The 17,054-nt window shown below is 47.0% G+C and overlaps 1 protein-coding gene across 1 annotated transcript in view; it reads right to left on the reverse strand.

Moving 5' to 3' along the window:
• Positions 1-3,301: 3,301 nt before the first annotated feature.
• The window catches only part of PANX1 (pannexin 1), a gene marked incomplete at its 5' end in the record, with an annotated part of 34,914 nt that continues 21,161 nt past the window's right edge, over positions 3,302-17,054 (reverse strand). The window contains 3 exons of the mRNA XM_082660338.1: positions 3,302-3,544; positions 4,102-4,760; positions 5,403-5,626. Of these exons, the coding sequence (XP_082516464.1) occupies positions 3,465-3,544; positions 4,102-4,760; positions 5,403-5,626 (963 nt within the window). The 3' untranslated portion in view covers positions 3,302-3,464. The remainder of the gene's footprint in view (positions 3,545-4,101; positions 4,761-5,402; positions 5,627-17,054) is intronic.

The following is a 17,054-nucleotide window of genomic DNA, read 5'->3' on the forward strand; positions in this document are numbered from 1 at the left end:
CTATTCATTTGCAGAACTACTCCTCTCTCCACCAAGAGGCCAAATGAGCCTCCCCTCCCTTGCAGAGGACCATTTGACTTTTAAAAACAAGTTACAGTTGCCCACAAACTAGGATTTATTATAACAATGTGTTCATTTATTCAAATATTTACAGAATGCCTACTACACGCCAGCCACTGTTTTTCAGGAGCTTGTGATATAGCAATGGGTAAAAACTCCCACCCTCCTAGATCTTCGATTTATCCCGGAGATAAGCAAAAGAAACCAACACGGACGCATTTTAAATGCTGTGCAACAATCCGCTTCTAAGAGCTGAACGGTTCTCACAGGGCCAATGCCCACGGTGCCCTGCCATCCCACCTTAGCTCATTTTTGGAAAGGAGAGGGTACTCGGAACAGGACGAAGCTTCCACACATGAAACGCAAACATGCAACCAGACCCGCCATACAATGGGACGTTTCTCGCGTTCTCCCAGGATGACTACAAAGTAGGACAAAGCACCTTACAGGTCAGGTGTACGCCCTCTCTCCCCACATTCCAGTGAGGCTGGCTGCACAGGGACGATGACTTGGGTTTGGAATAAGATCACTTCTGGTGGCCAGAGAGACAATCGCAATCCATGCCAGCTCCCTGATCACTCCAAGCTACTGCCCCCACCCCACCGCCTCTTTTAATTGACTTTTTCAGTCTGACTCTAGGAAATGATGTCAGTTACTCAAAGGGGACGACAGTTCATTCAAAAGTGTGCAAATGTGGTTTCACTAAGTAAATGTACAGCTGAGACTTACTGTCGAAAGCAGACGCTTTCCACAAGGGTCACGGGAGCCTCCCTGCCGTGCGGCTCGGTCCCCAGGCGTTACAGCACAGCTTCTTAACCTGGGGTGCGTGGACCACCATGACCCTTGAAGGTGTATGTAGTGTTGTGTGTATATCTGAGGAGCGGGTCCATAGCTTTAAAGAATATACTTACAAGGGGGGCTTGTAACCTCCCAAAAGTTTAAGAGCCTCCATATTAGAGGGTCTCTGCCTGTCCCTTGGTGAAATTAAGTGTGGAGCTGGACATGGCTGTCAGAACAATCAGTCCCAGCCCCAGCTGTAATGCTGGTGTTACAAGTCTGGTTTGGAGGCCTCGTGGTGGTTTGTTAGGAAGATACAGGCCAGAAACAAGGTCAGCTACTACTGGCGGTGGTCACTGAGGGTCTGTTTGCCCCCTTTTGTAAAGCAATGATGACTCCTCAACCTTGGAAATCTGCCACCTCAAACGGAGTCCTCCCTCTAAGCCAGCAGTGGATGGAGGAGTTAACTTTCCTAATAACACTTTTTCTCAAGCCAAAATGTGTGACCAGACATCCACACCAGACTCTTAGTGCCATGACTCTTCACGGACAGCATCATGTACCCCAAGGCCTGGGTTCCCCAGACCCTGCAAGTAAGGTACAAAAGGTGACTGGAGCACTTTCTGTTCAAAATCAGTCTGTGTTATTGTTTTGTTTAAGCTTCAGCCTGGGGGATACGTGGCTCAAGAACCTCTGGGAAGAACTGTAACTAGACTCTCGAAACCATCAGCTACAGAAATGATGGGAAAGAGAAGAACAATATGGTGTCTCCCGAGAACACAGAGCATTTGCTGGGAGTTTTCTGGAAGGGCCTTCAGTGTAGTCACTCTTCCTCTAGATACCTGCCTCTGTCTTCACTGCCTTTTATTAGTCTCTAAACTCCTCAAAGATGAGGACCTGCCTTATTCACATCCTTATAGCCGGTCACTAGAGTGATGTCCGGGACATCACAGATGTTATTGGAACTCAGAGAGTAGGGATGGGGGGATGCAGAGGTTAGGGGCTCTAATTAAAGAATTACATGTGACAGGGCTTAGAGAGTCCCTGGTCCCCTAAAATAATGTACCTATTTTTACCACTTCAAACTATAAATTAGGGGCTATCTATAAAGAATTTGAGGCTTTTTGAAAAAAAAAAAAAGGATAGCACAGAAAAATATACTTCAGAAAATTTTCAAATTATAAAAAGAAACCAGTGTAGAGAACTGCGATATAATATCTCAGATATAGTGATATAAAAATGCAGCAAAATTGATGATTTAGGTTACTGACATTTCTAAGTCACACTATTATTCAATGGTAATAAATATTATGCAGTAAGAATAATTTAAAACACTGATTGCATCCTGGATATTTATCATTAGCTTTCCATCTCAGAAACCATCACAGAAGCATAAATAAAATCTGCTTTTGTGAATATTCTGAAAGGTGGAGAGCAGCTTATGTAATTAGATCAGGTAAACAACTGTCCCTAAGAGCCATCCATAAACTTTGAAGCTCCTGAGGATTATTCACTAGCAATGTATTAACTTTCTAAGAATAAAAACAGGGAGGTCCACAGATGTCTTTTTTTTTTTTTTTTTTTTTTTTTTTTTGGGCGGTACGCGGGCCTCTCACTGTTGTGGCCTCTCCCGTTGCGGAGCAACAGGCTCTGGACGCGCAGGCTCAGCGGCCATGGCTCACGGGCGCAGCCGCTCCGCGGCATGTGGGATCTTCCCGGACCAGGGCACAAACCCGTGTCTTCTGCATCGGCAGGCGGACTCTCAACCACTGCACCACCAGGGAAGCCCCACAGATGTCATTTTTAAGAATTTTGTATAAAATGTAAACATAGTTAGGATCTATTTACATGATCAGAATTGGAAAAAGGGTTTTGATATTCTGGGTCAGCCTTAAATGTTTATGAAACAATGCTTGGGTGATACACTATATACCCATTTGTAACATTTATTCTATAATTCCCCATCAATGCTAGAATGTTCTTCCCAAATGGCTTCCATTTTGACATCACACGATTCTAAATTTAAATGAATTTTTAAAAGATGTTCTTAAATATAAATAAACTGTGAAGTTGTTCTGGCTCCAAGCACACCCATGTGGCAGATGTCATTTATACGTTCTGATCGTAATAGGCGAAACGTCCCTCACTTTAAGCCTTCTGTGTTCTGTGAATTTGTTTAAGTAACATCCTGTCTCAAATGCTTTTGACCATAGAGGATTTCCCTGCAGACAACCTCTTCCAAAGTGATTGGATCCCAAAGTCCTTGCTTTCCAGTAGCTCTGAGGCTCGTTGCACTATCTGTACATAAAGGTGTTTTTCTCTGAGGCACTAAAAGGTCTCTTACTCTTACTAGGATTAGTCTTTCCACTTTCCGTCTGATGATGACGTACACATCTACGTTTGCTGTGGCTTACTTGTCTCCACGTTGTCTCGTAGGAAGCTCACGAACCATCCTCCACAACGTTTTGTTAACCATCGTTTTCACCAGGGACTCAGTAAGACATACCCAGTATCTCTGCTGAGAACCATCTACTGCGAACCAGCTGGGTACCTGCCAGAGGTTCTTCAGCCAAAATGAATCCCATGTTGCCCAGGTCGCTGATCTGAAGTTCACGGGAAAAAAATCGTCAGCAAGAAGTATCCAGAAGCCTCTGTCGAGCATTCTGCTCTCCGTTATTTATTTTCGTTCCACTGTGTCCATTCAAATCTGTCAAAATGGAAAACAAGCATTTATGACGGAAGTCCCTCGGCAGGACCCATCGGCGCTAATGAACTTCTGCTATAAATCTACCTCCTGGTCTTTGCCTTACCCAGTTAATCTTAGCCTCGTTGCAGAGCAGCAGAAGTTGGGTCAGGGCGACAGTTAAATCAATAAACTGTCAGTCCCTTTTGTAAGCGTTGGAGAGTGACAGACAAGACGATCGGCAGTATAGGGAGAAAAGCCGGTAAAACAAGACAAAAATTAGCAAGAATGACATGAGACAAGAATGCTTGAGCAAGAGATGGAGTATGAGAAAGACAGAGAATGAGGAGAAGGAAGACAGCACAGCCCAGAGAAAGCACAGATGCTTTCCTTTGGAAATCTGGGGCAGCACCAATGCTTTCCCCTCTCTCTCCCAGCACTGAGGGGTTTCACCTAAAACCACACCAGGAAAACGGTTTAACAACGGTGGGCAGGGGTAAAGGCTGTCGGTCATTCATAAAAGGCGGCTGCAGAGGTGCTCCGTGGGCTTCCGCAGCTTCCACCCTGAGAGCTAAGCCTACCTTTGAGATCTGCCGTCTGGTCCCCCTGCTCCTCTGCCATCATCTGCACGGGCTCAGGATTTTTGCCATCAACCACGTCCATCTTGATCATGCCGAGGTTTGTCAGGAGAAGCATGGGGTCAATGCCCTGACAACTGCTTTTAATATTCTCCAGAACCTTAAGACACTTGTACGACTTGAGTTCACTAATATTCTCCTCCAAGAAAAGAATGTAGAGGCTCAAGTCGTTGTACCCTTCCGACTTGAAATGCAGAACATCAAAAGTGGGCAGGATTTCATACACTTTGAGAACATCCGTCTTCTGTCGGAATGGAACAAACAGCGTGTAGACCACCAGAGGAGCCAGCACGACGTACACCACGAGGTTGATGAAACTGAGCAACTGGAAGATGCCGACGGCAATGAGTTTGCACTGGAATCGATCGGGGACAGTGCTGTCATTTTTCAGGATGCCAGATTTGATGTTGCAGATGAACTCATCCGAGAGGGAGGAGAGGCTAAAGTAATAGCCCAGGTAGACGCCTGCTAACAGTATAATGCTGAGTGACAGCACCCGACAGCTGATGTACTTGACAATTAAATTTTTGGAGTTTTTCTTTGTCTTTAAGTACTGCTCCACAATTGGGTACTTGAAGTGGCTTTCCGATATCTCCCACAAACTGAAAAGAAACAAATAAAAATAATTTAAACCCTTAACCAAGACTGTCAAATAGAAACACATTCAACAGTATCACACCGAAAATCTCCAATGCCTTCCCTTCCGTACTTCTCTACCTGTAACTTCACTAGAGTACCAGGGAATAAAATCAGGTTTTTTTTTTTTTTTAAAAAAAAAAAAAGGAAAAGCAATAATAAATCACTTTCCCCCGCTTAATTTTTTTTTTTTTTTTTTGCGGTACGCAGGCCTCTCACTGCTGTGGCCTCTCCCACTGCAGAGCACAGGCTCCGGACGCGCAGGCTCAGTGGCCATGGCTCACGGGTCCAGCCGCTCCACGGCATGTGGGATCTTCCCAGACCGGGGCACGAACCCATGTCCCCTGCATCGGCAGGCGGACTCTCAACCACTGCGCCACCAGGGAAGCCCCAAGGGAAGAACTCTTGCTGTGACGACAGGTGCTGGGGCAGACAGGTGAGGGTGAGATTTGGGGCAGTGGGCCTTCCTGGCTCTCAAAGGGGGTCACCAGGTGGATGACAGCTCCCCATGTACTGGTAGTGAGAACCCTAAGCCCAGATGGGCAAGAGCAGGGCTGCTAACTCATACTCCCAAATCCTGATGGGCCAGCGGCTGGGGGCTAAGTTACCTTTGCCCCAGGTTCTCATTAACTTCTTGAGCTGGGCAGGCACCGTCTCTCAAGTCAAGGTCACGCACGCTCTTTGCAGCTCTAATTGCACGGTTGTAAACTTTGTCAAGTTCTTCCATGATAAATTTCAAATCTGAGCAAAGATGAGGAACAGCTGCGAAACGCCAGAACAGGGAGGGAAGGTACAGCAGGATCGCCACCAGTAACAGGATGTAGGGGAAAAACTGAAAAATAAGAGAGCGAATCACGGGATCAACAGACCACCCCCTGAAGTAACCATGTTAAGCACTGCTAGCGGTTTTCTCCAACAACTACTTCTTATGGCTAAATTCACCTGTCCAGGTAATACGTGACACTGGTAACTACCTTTCCCCTCCACTTCGATAGACTTTAATTTGAAATCATTGGCAGCTACATGGTGACACATGGTGTCTCCTCCCTAATTACAGAAGGAAACAAAAAAATAAAATTATTTCCCTGTCCTTTAGAATAATCCCTTGACAAAAGCGCAATTAAGGAACATGTAAATGTCACAGTGGCCTCTGGGTTCTTCTTCTTCTTTTTTTTTTTTTTAATTGCTATGGTTTTAGGAGGTCACCAAGGCTTTTAGAACTCTGTTGTTTTCCTCTCTGGAATTTGGGAGAATGACAGAAATGCATAACGTTGTTCAAAACAAATTAGAAAAATGTTGGCTTCAGTGATCCTGTAATCACTCCCATGAAACAGCTGAAATAAGCAGGTAAAATTCACAAAATGCAGAACAGACTTCCATAGTGGACAGACCGTGAGGACCACCCAACATCCTCATTTTACAGCCAGATAATCTCAAGCCTGGAGAAGCCAACCACAATGGGTGACAGTCATGAGGGGAGCAACCCGATCTCGATGTACATTCAGAACAAATGAGAGGGGATTCAGAAGTCAGAGAGAGCGCAGTGCCTCCAGTAACCAGGTCCGCGGGGCGGTAAGGAAAGGCTTAGCCTCAGAGAAGACCAGGAAGCTGCAGCCAGAACAGATCTGAGACTAAACTCAGCTGAGCGGTCTTCGCAGAGAGGTTGCTGAGCCTCTGACCTCAGTTTCCCTATCTATCAAATGGTCGCGTAATACAGGTGTTATAAAGATTAAATTAGATAATTTATGAAAAATGCTTTGCATGGTGCCTGGCACGTCGTAGGCACTAAAACACAGCAGCTAAAACCAACGGAAAGGCTAGTGAGTGAGCACGTTATCTTCAGTCCTCAGAGTGACCCTGGCAAAGCCGTTGCCGATGGCCTCACTCTGCAAAGAAGACGCCCAGAGCAGTTTCTGGCCACAGAGCACAAAGCTGGGGATAGAGACAGAATATGAAGCTTGACCTTTCTGATCCCAGAACCATGCCTCTTTCACCATAATACACTGCAAATTATTTTACTTCTCTGGAAAACTCCTCCCTACCTTTGGATTGGTCTCTCTCCACAGCTGCTCAGAGCTGTCACAGGAAGAGGCTACGATGGCCTTGAGTTGACACAAAACTCCCACCCCGACCTCTCTGGGAGCCGGCAGCAGACCAAGTAAGAGTGTGACTCTCACTATAGATCAGATGTACAGAAAAGTTGCAAAGATGGTCCAGCGCGTTCTCGAATAACCCTCATCCAGTTTTCCCCTCTGTTGACATCGGACATCTCCATGGCGCACTTGTCAAGACGAAGGAACCATCGTTGGCACATTACCACTAGCTACATTTCAGGCTTTTATTTGGATTTCTCCAGTGTTCTCATTATTGTCTTCTTTCTGTTTCAAGATCCCATCCAGGGTATGCATTGCATTTTGTTGTCACGTCTCCCTAGACACCTTGGTTCTGTGACAGCTCCTCAGTCTTTCCTTGTTTTTCGTGAAGAATAACGTTTTTAAATGCATAAAAGAACACATAAATTCGCAAAGGAAATGGATGATGTTGACATACAGCTGTCACAACATTAAAAGACAAATTTGTATGTGCGTCATTGTCAACACATTTAATGGGATCTAACAGATGGTCCAACAACACAGTAACTCTGAAGTGATGAAGAGTAAAAAATACTCTAAGATAGCTGCGATTTCTGTTGGTGACAGTCACACATGGCACTAATACCACTATAGATTCTTGCCTACTTACATACATATTTTTTAATGTTAAGTTTTAGCTTGAGGTACATAAAAAATAAAGCTGCCCTGTGTTTTCTTATCCTAGTTCGTGGACTTCCTGATGCTATCATGGAGCCCACTTTAGGAATCCCTGCCCCAAGGGCAAGAGAAATAGCACAAATGGCTCAGAAACTCCGCAAAGCCCTCACCAACGCAGCTGCTTCCCTTTGGGGTTCTGGCATGGGATGGGGTCCTCAAAACTATTAATCCGGGCTTCCCTGGTGGCGCAGTGGTTGAGAGTCTGCCTGCCGATGCAGGGGACACGGGTTCGTGCCCCGGTCCGGGAAGATCCCACATGCCGCGGAGCGGCTGGGCCCGTGAGCCATGGCCGCTGAGCCTGCGCGTCCAGAGCCTGTGCTCCGCAACGGGAGAGGCCACAACAGTGAGAGGCCCGCATACCGCAAAAACAAACAAACAAAAAAAACCAAACAACTATTAATCCAATTTGCAAAGAGCTGCTACACAATGACACACACAACAGGCTGTGATTAGCTGCATTTTGGCTACATAACTCATAGCTGGCTACACTGAAACGCAGTGTTCCTTCAATCCTAGTCACTCTGAAGGGTGCTCATTAGTATAAAAATTTAACTGCGTGACGTAGAGTTTGTGCTGCTTCCATAACGGAAAGAACCAGACATTTGCTTTGGGAACCACAGAGGGAACACTATTTCTAACTTGGGGCTGTGGAATATGTGTATAAGTCACTTTTGGTTCAAAGCTATTTGAATAATAGTATTTTATCTCGAACTGTTCTTGTGAAGTAGGAAGTGACTGTTTACAGTCTGTAGCAATTTTTCTAACATGCCAACACGGTGTAATAATTAGCACCAATGAACAGTTCAACACAGCTCACTGAAATCTGATAAATGAACGTTTAAAGGTGTTTGCTTTCTTCTAAAATATCCTTGTACCTTGATCACCTCTAGGGGAATGTAGTTGAATGCCCCGTTTCTTAGTTTTTCGCCAGAGTTAAACCTCTTTTTTCTTTTTCATCAAAAATAAAAAGGTGATTTGCAGTGAATCTGCAGCGAGATGGCTTTAAAATGAATTCAAATGAAATCAGAATCCAAAAAAAAGCATTAAATTATAGTCTTTAAAATCCTTTTGTCCAAATAAGGAACATGGAAAAACTACCGAGCCTTATGAGTACATCTGCTGGATGGGAACGACTCTGTTTCTAAGCTCTGTCTACGCCCAATGAGTTCCGAGACGCTTGGCATCTTTCAAAGCTATGACTGCATGATTCTGTACGATGCCCATGTTAGTTAGTGCTGAGCTGTTCCACAGTTGGTGAAGCTTCTCACAGCAAGGTGAAACCAAGAACTTGGTACACTTTTCAGTCTCTGAAAAGAGACTGAAAAGTCTCTTTTTTTAATCTGCCTTAAAATCTTGTTTTGTTTCTGGAAAGGGTTGTAGTTAGAACAACAGACCCTCCAGATGGCAGGGACCTTGGAGGGGATCCGCCCCAGCCTCCCTCCATGTTCAAATCCCCTCTAGCTCATCTAAGGCAAAGGAACATCCAATTAGGACGGAGTGACTCCTCCTGTGAAATGGATGTGATCACGTCTTATGGGATTAAATGCAGATGGGTAAATTCATTCAAAAACATCTCCTGGGCACTTGCCAGGTACTAGGCAGTGGGCTGGGAGCATGGCCCCAAAGAGGAAGTGCACAGTTTTCCCCAGGAACACACAGGTCAGGTGGGAATACCAGCTAATAATTAAATAATCAAAACGTAAAAGTGATGATCATAAAATATGTAGTACTGAGGGAATAGAGATGTCCTTGGGGAGGTGAGGCAAGGCTTTGTAAAAGAGGTAACATCTGAGCTATGTCTTAAAGTACAGTGAGGCAAAACAACAACAACAAAGAACCCATAAAGCACTATTATGGGGACTTCCCTGGTGGTGCAGTGGTTAAGAATCCGCCTGCCAATGCACGTGACACGGGTTCAAGCCCTGGTCCGGGAAGATCCCACATGCCGCCAAGCAACTAAGCCCGTGCACCACAACTACTGAGCCTGTGCTCTAGAACCTGCGAGCCACAACTACTGAGCCCATGTGCCACAATTACTGAAGCCCGCAGACCTAGAGCCCACGCTCCACAACAACAGAAGCCACTGCAATGAGAAGCCCGCACACCACAACGAAGAGTAGCCCCTGCTCGCCGCAACTAGAGAAAGCCCGTGCACAGCAACAAAGACCCAATGAAGCCAAAAAAAAAAGCACTATTATGTTAACACTCAGCTCTCTGTGGCCCTTCAGATATCCTCTTTCCTCTGTCTAGAATTCTTTCTCCTTGTCTACCTGGTGAATTCTCACCCATCCCGGGCACCAGAGGAAATGAGCAAGCCCACAGCTGAGGAAGTGGTAAGAGCTGAGGGTGGGAGGGTGTGTAGGAGGTTGAAACACTCACGTCCACCCCGAACCTCAGAATACGACACTGTTTGGACATAGAGTTTTTGCAGATGTAACTAGCGAAGATGAGGTCATACTTACTTAAGGTGGACCCTAATCCAGTGACTGGTATCCCTCTAAGCACCCAGAGACACACAGGGGAGACGCCACGTGAAGACAGAGGCAGAGACTGGAGCGATGCTTCTACAAGGCAAGGAACGCCAAGGACTGCCGGCCACCACCAGAAACTAGCAGAGAGGCATGCAATGGACCCTCCCCTCTGAGCCCCATAGAAGGAACCGACTGCTGACACCCTGATTTCCAAATCTAGGAGAGAAGACATTTCTGTTCTTTCAAGCTACTGAGTTTGTGGTCATTTGTCACGGCAGTCCTAGGTAACTCATACAAAGGGGAAGCAGGGACCTTATTATGAAGCTCCCACAGTACGGGAAGCCGCCGGTGGAGGGCATGATGGGAATTTATTTTAGAAAGATTATTACAGCCGTGGAGAAAGGAAGACACTGGAGAGGAGAGACGAGGCAGGAGCTTCCTGCAGCAAAGAGGGGGTAAGTGATGAGCATTAACTAAGGCAGCAGCAGTGGGGAGAGGAAGACAGACTTGAGACTACACAGAGGGGGAACATACCTTCCAGTGCCCAGTTGGAAGTGATGGATGGAAAAGGGGAAGAACTAAGGCTAATCCTGGGTTTCTGGCTTACATGAGGGCATGGGTGGTGGTACCAGTAGTTGAAATAAAGTTTGAAACAAGGAGGAAAAGATTCACAGCAGAGGGGAGTGAGGCAGACCTGAGAAGATGAGAGTCTGAACGCGAGATACCTGTAGTTAAGGCAGGGGTGGTGGAGGTGTAGTTAAGGCACTGCCCTGGTGGAGGTGTGTCTACATAACTAAAAAAAAGAAGACAACCTGGCCATCCTCGCAAGGATTTTGTAGGTTATAGATGGTCAAAGCCAAGAACATGGCTGGGATCGTCCAAGGAGAACACGGAGAAGAAGGCAAGAGAACCAGGGAGGACATGAGACCCTAACGTTTAAGGGTCAGTTAGCGGGAAGCAGGTAAACCAAGAACAAATTCCATAGGGGAAGCGACATATAAGGATTCGTGAAAGATGTGGGTTCTTGAATGCATGTTGTTTGGATAGTGGTGCATTTAAAGATAACCTCAATTGTGGGAAGTCCAATGAGTGAAGAGCTCCCCAGAAAGGCTGATGCATTCCATGGGCAGTTTACAGAGGAGAGAGAATTAAGGGGGTATGTCATTCTATTCTGCACTCAAGGGAAGACACCCAAGGCAGCAGGCTTCGTGCTGGGTGACATTCTGGAAGGGACCTAACAGGAGGAGAGACCTGTCAAAGAGAAGATGGCAAGCAGAGCATTTGTGTGTGAAAGAAGAAAAGATTCCTGTCAAGAGAATTAGAACCAAGTTACAAGGAAGCAAGGAAAAACCTTCCTAAAGATCTGTACGAACATGATACGGACTGTCGTACGAGGCAGGGAGTTCTCTTTCACTGGATCATCTGGGAGGGCTTCAGAGCTCTAGATCAGGGATGGGCAAACCTTTTCCCGCAAAGGGCCAGACGGGAAATGCCTGTGAGCCATAGGGCCTCTGTCACAACTAGGCAACTCAGTCATTGTATAAAAGCAGACACAGGTAATAATGTGTAAATGAATGGGCATGGCTGTATTCCAATAAAACTATCTGCAGAAATGGGCTGGATTTGGCCAGAGCGTGTATGTCAGTTTGCCAGCCCCTGCCCTGGACCTTTGCTTTGCAAAGAGTGGTCCACAGACAGGCACCCTCAGTATCACCTGGGAGCTTGTCAGAAATGCAGAATGCAGGCCCCCATCAGACCTGCTGAATCTGAGTCTATATTTCAATAAGATCTCCAGATGATCTGCGTGCGCACAGAGTTTGGGAAACCCTGGTTTAGATGAGTGGTGTCTACACTGGAACCCAAGCTGGCCCAGCAGAAGCAGACTCTCCTGAAAAGTAGATAAAAAACCACATTCCTGGCCTTAACCCCACAGGTTCCAACTTGTGTTCTGGATGGGGCCTAGGACACTGTGTTTTCACACAGATAATGCTAAGGTTTGAAAAACTGGTCTGGAAGCCTCAGAGAACCCCTGCAACTAAGTTTCTGTGAATCCACTTAAAGGAAATACAGCAAGATTTGACAACTCTGTTCATTTTATTTTCTTGTTGTTTTTTGTTTGTTTTTCAGTCAAAAACTGGCTTTTCTGTTTCAGGAAGAAATCTTGCCTAACAGTTGCTTACTTTATGAACTTGAACAAAGAGACCAGAACACCCAAAAAAGGCCGGTTGTCAAACAGTCCTAGAGTGCCACCTGCTGGCCCCTTGAACGCACCCATATATCCACCGGAGACGACTCCTCAGAGATACTAGAGGCTACTAGAAATAAAGGGAGCGGGAGAGAAAGGGAGGAGAAACAGGGCAGGAGAAATGAAAGAAGTAGGTGGGGAGGGATGACAGCATGAATTATACCACTGCCATAAACTACACCAATACCTACTTCAATATTACACTGAGAAACTTCTTTGGGGAGGGGAATTTGGGTCTCCTGGTTTTAACTCTGGCATCGGAAGTGCGTTGAGAAGTGTTCACATAAACCCTGTGCCTCTAACCCCCTCATGGTGAGCACCAGTCAGAATGCTCCTAGAGACCTATGTCTGGCTCTGATCATGACCTGCAAGCTGCCTCATTCCTCTCCTCCCTTCCATATGTGTGTCCTGATCGCCCACTGTGGACTGCATTGTTCTCGGGGTAGAGTGATGAACAAGACACGTCGTGGTCTCCGCCTGCGTGGAACTTAGAGTCTTGGAAATAAAGAATCAATTAAGGAGAATTAAGGCAAGTAAGGACCATATCCCAGGGTGATTCCAGGAAAAGTGCAGGCTGCTCTGGGAATACACACCCACGCAACACAGACCAGCGTGGAGTGCAGTTGATATTCTGCTTGGCCAGTGGCCCATTTCTAGGATCTGAATGTCTGAGGCAGGGCATGCAGTCTACGGTCTACACAGCAGGCCCACAGTTTTATTCCTGGACGCTTCACATTGGCCCACCTGGCCCTTGAAGCAGTCTGAACTGGCAACAACCCTCAGTCTAGAGGTTTAGAGGAAGCTTCTAGGTGGAAATGATATTTAAGCTGAGACTGGGAAAATGCATTAGGAGTTCACCGGATTTGGAAGTGAGGCTGCGGCGGTTCACAAGAGCCAGAGGGAGACTGAAACTTGTCAGCCAGAATAGTTTCTTTTTGTTTTGCTTTTTTAGAGAAATAAAGACATTTCATAGGGACACTGGAGGGTTTTGTTTAGGGAAATGACAGTCAGGCAAAAAAGAACACCTGTGATTATGTGGAAAGGGGTAGAAGGAGAGTAGGAATGACAGCGGCAAGATGGGCAAGAGGACGGCCGCTGCCCTAGGGGCTGGAAAGAAGGATGAAGAGTTTAAGAGCTCCTTATGAAGACAGACCCGATGGGGCCACTTTCTCCATCCCCACATGACTGACAGGATGTGGGGGTGAAGAATGAGTCAGAATGGCCCTCAGACTTCGGGCTGATGTAACAGGGTGGCTGGTGGTGTCATTAATTGAGCTAGAGGTCACAGTGGGGACAGGCAGGAAACAGAAGTTCAGCTCTGGACAAGCTGTGCCGGAGTCGCGTGCCAGACCTTCAAGTGTTCAAGTTCAGGGTTCAGCTGGGTGTGTGGATCTGGAGCTCAAGAGAGAAGGCTGGGGGCTTCCCTGGTGGCGCAGTCGTTGAGAGTCCGCCTGCTGATGCAGGGGACACGGGTTCGTGCCTCGGTCCGGGAGGTTCCCACATGCCGCGGAGCGGCTGGGCCCGTGAGCCATGGCCGCTGAGCCTGTGTGTCCGGAGCCTGTGCTCCGCAACGGGAGAGGCCACAACAGTGAGAGGCCCGCATACCGCAAAAAAAAAAAAAAGAGAGAGAGAGAGAAGGCTGGGTTGGAGACAAAGACCTGGCTGTGAACAGCCCATGGAAAGAAATTGAAACCAGGGACATGGAATGGTCCAGGGAGGGGGTGCAGAGGAGGTGGCCTAGGACAGAACTCCAACTTCTCAGAGATGGACAAAGGGAGACTCTAACCGGAGAGTCAAGAGAGCATCTGCAGGAGGGCGTGGTCCACCAGACTGGATGTCAGAGAGAAGCCAAGTAGCACAAGCCCCTGAGAGTGAGAATTAACTTAGCAACAGGGAGGTCGTAGGTGACCCTGGGCAAGACCAGTTTGGTGGAGACGGACATGCTAAAACGTCAGTGGGAAGAGAGCCTGCGAGAAGGGACGGGTTGAGGATGCAGAGGGGAAAGGTGGGGAGGGGGATCCAGAGCACAGTGGGTCACACAGGAGAGCAGCTTCGCTCGGGAGAAGGGGCCTCATCCATTCACCAAAAGGACAGAGAAGGCTGGTGCTGCATGGGGACAGCAGGGACGTGTGATGGCAGGGAGCTGAGGGTGTTCTCGTGTCCGAGCTTCTGTCTGCTCTGAAGGGGGTGGCGGAGGGCCTTGGAGGGCAGGAGGTGGCAGTAGGGAGTGGGATGTCCTAACGTAGCTCCAGGTAATGAGGCACACAGAGCGAGGCAGCCGCCGGAACGGTGACAAGTGGCAAGGGGGTGCAAGTCCTCGGAGACAGAGAATGGTGCATCAGATGTGTATCTGGGAGGACGCACCCTAGGGTAATGAACTCTCACCAAAGTCCTGAATGAATGAGGGGGTGGGGATGATGTAGCTCGGTGTCGAAAACGAAGAACTAATCTAAGGAGGCGGGTTTTTACATGACGGAAGCACAGACAGAGTGAGGAGTAAAGATATGGGAAGACGACACACATCTCCACGTCCACCCTGAATTAAGGACCTCCTGGGTCAACAGTGGGCTCCCCCACTGGACAGCTCTTCTGCTGGGAAGACCCTCCTGGTGCCGAGCTAAAGTTCACCAACTGGTAACTTTCACTAACAGGTGAGAGTCTAGATTTCTGAAGCCGCATAAATCAAACCTGTACCTTTTCACATGTGAAAAACACCTGAAATCTGATAGAGGCCATGTGCTCAACCCGTCTGGCCATGGGACTTTGGACAATCGCCTGCCGTTGTCCTCCGCATCCGCTCTGTGAAATGAGGAGCCTGGAGGAGATGGTCCCAGCCAGCTGAAGATTCAGGAGTCCATTGAGTGTGGAGAGGCCAAAAGAAAACCAACAGGAAAAGCTTTCTAAACTTGAAAAAGAATCCAACAACCCAACATTTGGGCATGTACTCAAAAGAACCGAAAGGAGGGACTCGAACAGATATCTATCCACCCATGATCACAGCAGCATTATTCACAAAAGCCAGGAGGTGGAAGCAACTCAGGTATCCACTGATGGATGAATGGCTAAACAAAATGTGGCGTATACATACAATGGAATATTATTCAGCCTTTAAAAGGGAGAGGATTCCGACGCATCATGCTACAACACAGGGGAAACTTGAAAACATTATGCTAAGTGAAATAAGCCAGACACAACCGAACAAATATTATTTGATTCCACTTATATGAGGTACCTAGAGTAGGCAGACTCAAAAAGACAGAGAGCAGAGTGGTGGTTGCCAGGGTCGGGGAAGGGGAGACAGGGAGTTAGTGTTTAATGAGTACAGAATGTCAGTTTGGGAAGACGAAAAGGTTCAGATGGATGGTGATGATGGCGGCACAACAATGTGAACGTACTTAATGCCACTGAACTGCACACGTAAAAATGGCTAACACGGTGAATCTTAACGATGTGTATACTTTCTCACATACACACACCACTTGAAAAGGCATCAGTGTGAAAATAAGGCAGCTGTGATTACAGAATCTGGCCTGGCTAAGAAAGTCACACGTATCCAGGTAAGATCCTCCTACCTTATCTGGATCTCCTGTGGGTCTGTTTCTAGTTCTGGGTTTTCTCTCGTGCTCTGGTTATTTTTGATTGAGTGCTGAACATCACAGGTGAAAAACCGGAGCGAGAATCTGAGGCTCTGGATGAAGTTACTTCCTCCAGGGAGGACTGGCTTGTTTCTGCTTCTGGCTGGCAGGTGGACTAGAGACACTGACAATCCCAAATCTTCTTCATTCGATCGATACTGAAATGCTCTGAACCAAGACTCTAGACCCTATGAGGGCTGGCTGAACTCTGGATCACCCCTCACTCCTCAGCGATGGCCTTTCAAGCCTACGGTGTTGACCACGGTCCTTCCAACTTGGGCTATTCAATCTTTGTCTCCAGCCCTGTGAATCTGGCAAGAACTCTGCTCAGATCCTCGGCCAAACTTCCACCAAAACAAGCTAGACTACCATCACCAGAAAGAGAGCTCCTTCGTCTTTCTCTAACATCGAAAACTTAAGCTTGACTACCCGCGCTGCTCTACAAGACTTCCCCTCTATCCTGCAGGGGCAGTGGGAGCCCAGAGACCTGATTCTCATCTTACAGCCAGCAACTAGTCCTGTGACTCCTGGGCGTGACCTCTCAAGGTGTCCTTATCCTCACGTGTAAAATGCATTCGTGGATGACAATCTTTGAATTTCTTCCTGCTCTGAAGGTTTTGCAGTCGCTAACGTCCCTGTCAACTCTTACATTGGACAATCCCAGAATATACATTCTTCTTCCGTGGATCCGTCAATCTCCAGCCCGGCCACTGATTACAACTTTCCGTTCTCAGAAGACCATTAAAACAAACAGATTTAAACTACAACAGCATGCATTTAGATTTGCAAACAAAGATGTTCAGTTTCTAGAACTGTGCCCATTCATATGGAAGATCCTTATCACTCGCTGCCTGGGCTACTATGTCATGCAAAGTCGATGAGGACCCAACTGACGCTAAGGCCGAAAGTCAAAGAGAAAAGCCCAACCCCAAAGAAGAAAGGAGTCAGTGTAGGGCATCATTGTGCCAAATGGCACGCAATACATAAACATGAGGGAAACAAGCCTGAGTCACAGCAAAGGACTTAAACTGTTCTTTTTAAAAAAGAAGTATGCTGACTGTTCAGCAACAGGTCGAGGCAGGAGAGAGTCAAACAAACA

The sequence above is a fragment of the Grampus griseus genome (genome assembly GCF_964374135.1).
Source record: "Grampus griseus genome assembly, chromosome: 8".
NCBI lineage: Eukaryota > Metazoa > Chordata > Mammalia > Artiodactyla > Delphinidae > Grampus > Grampus griseus.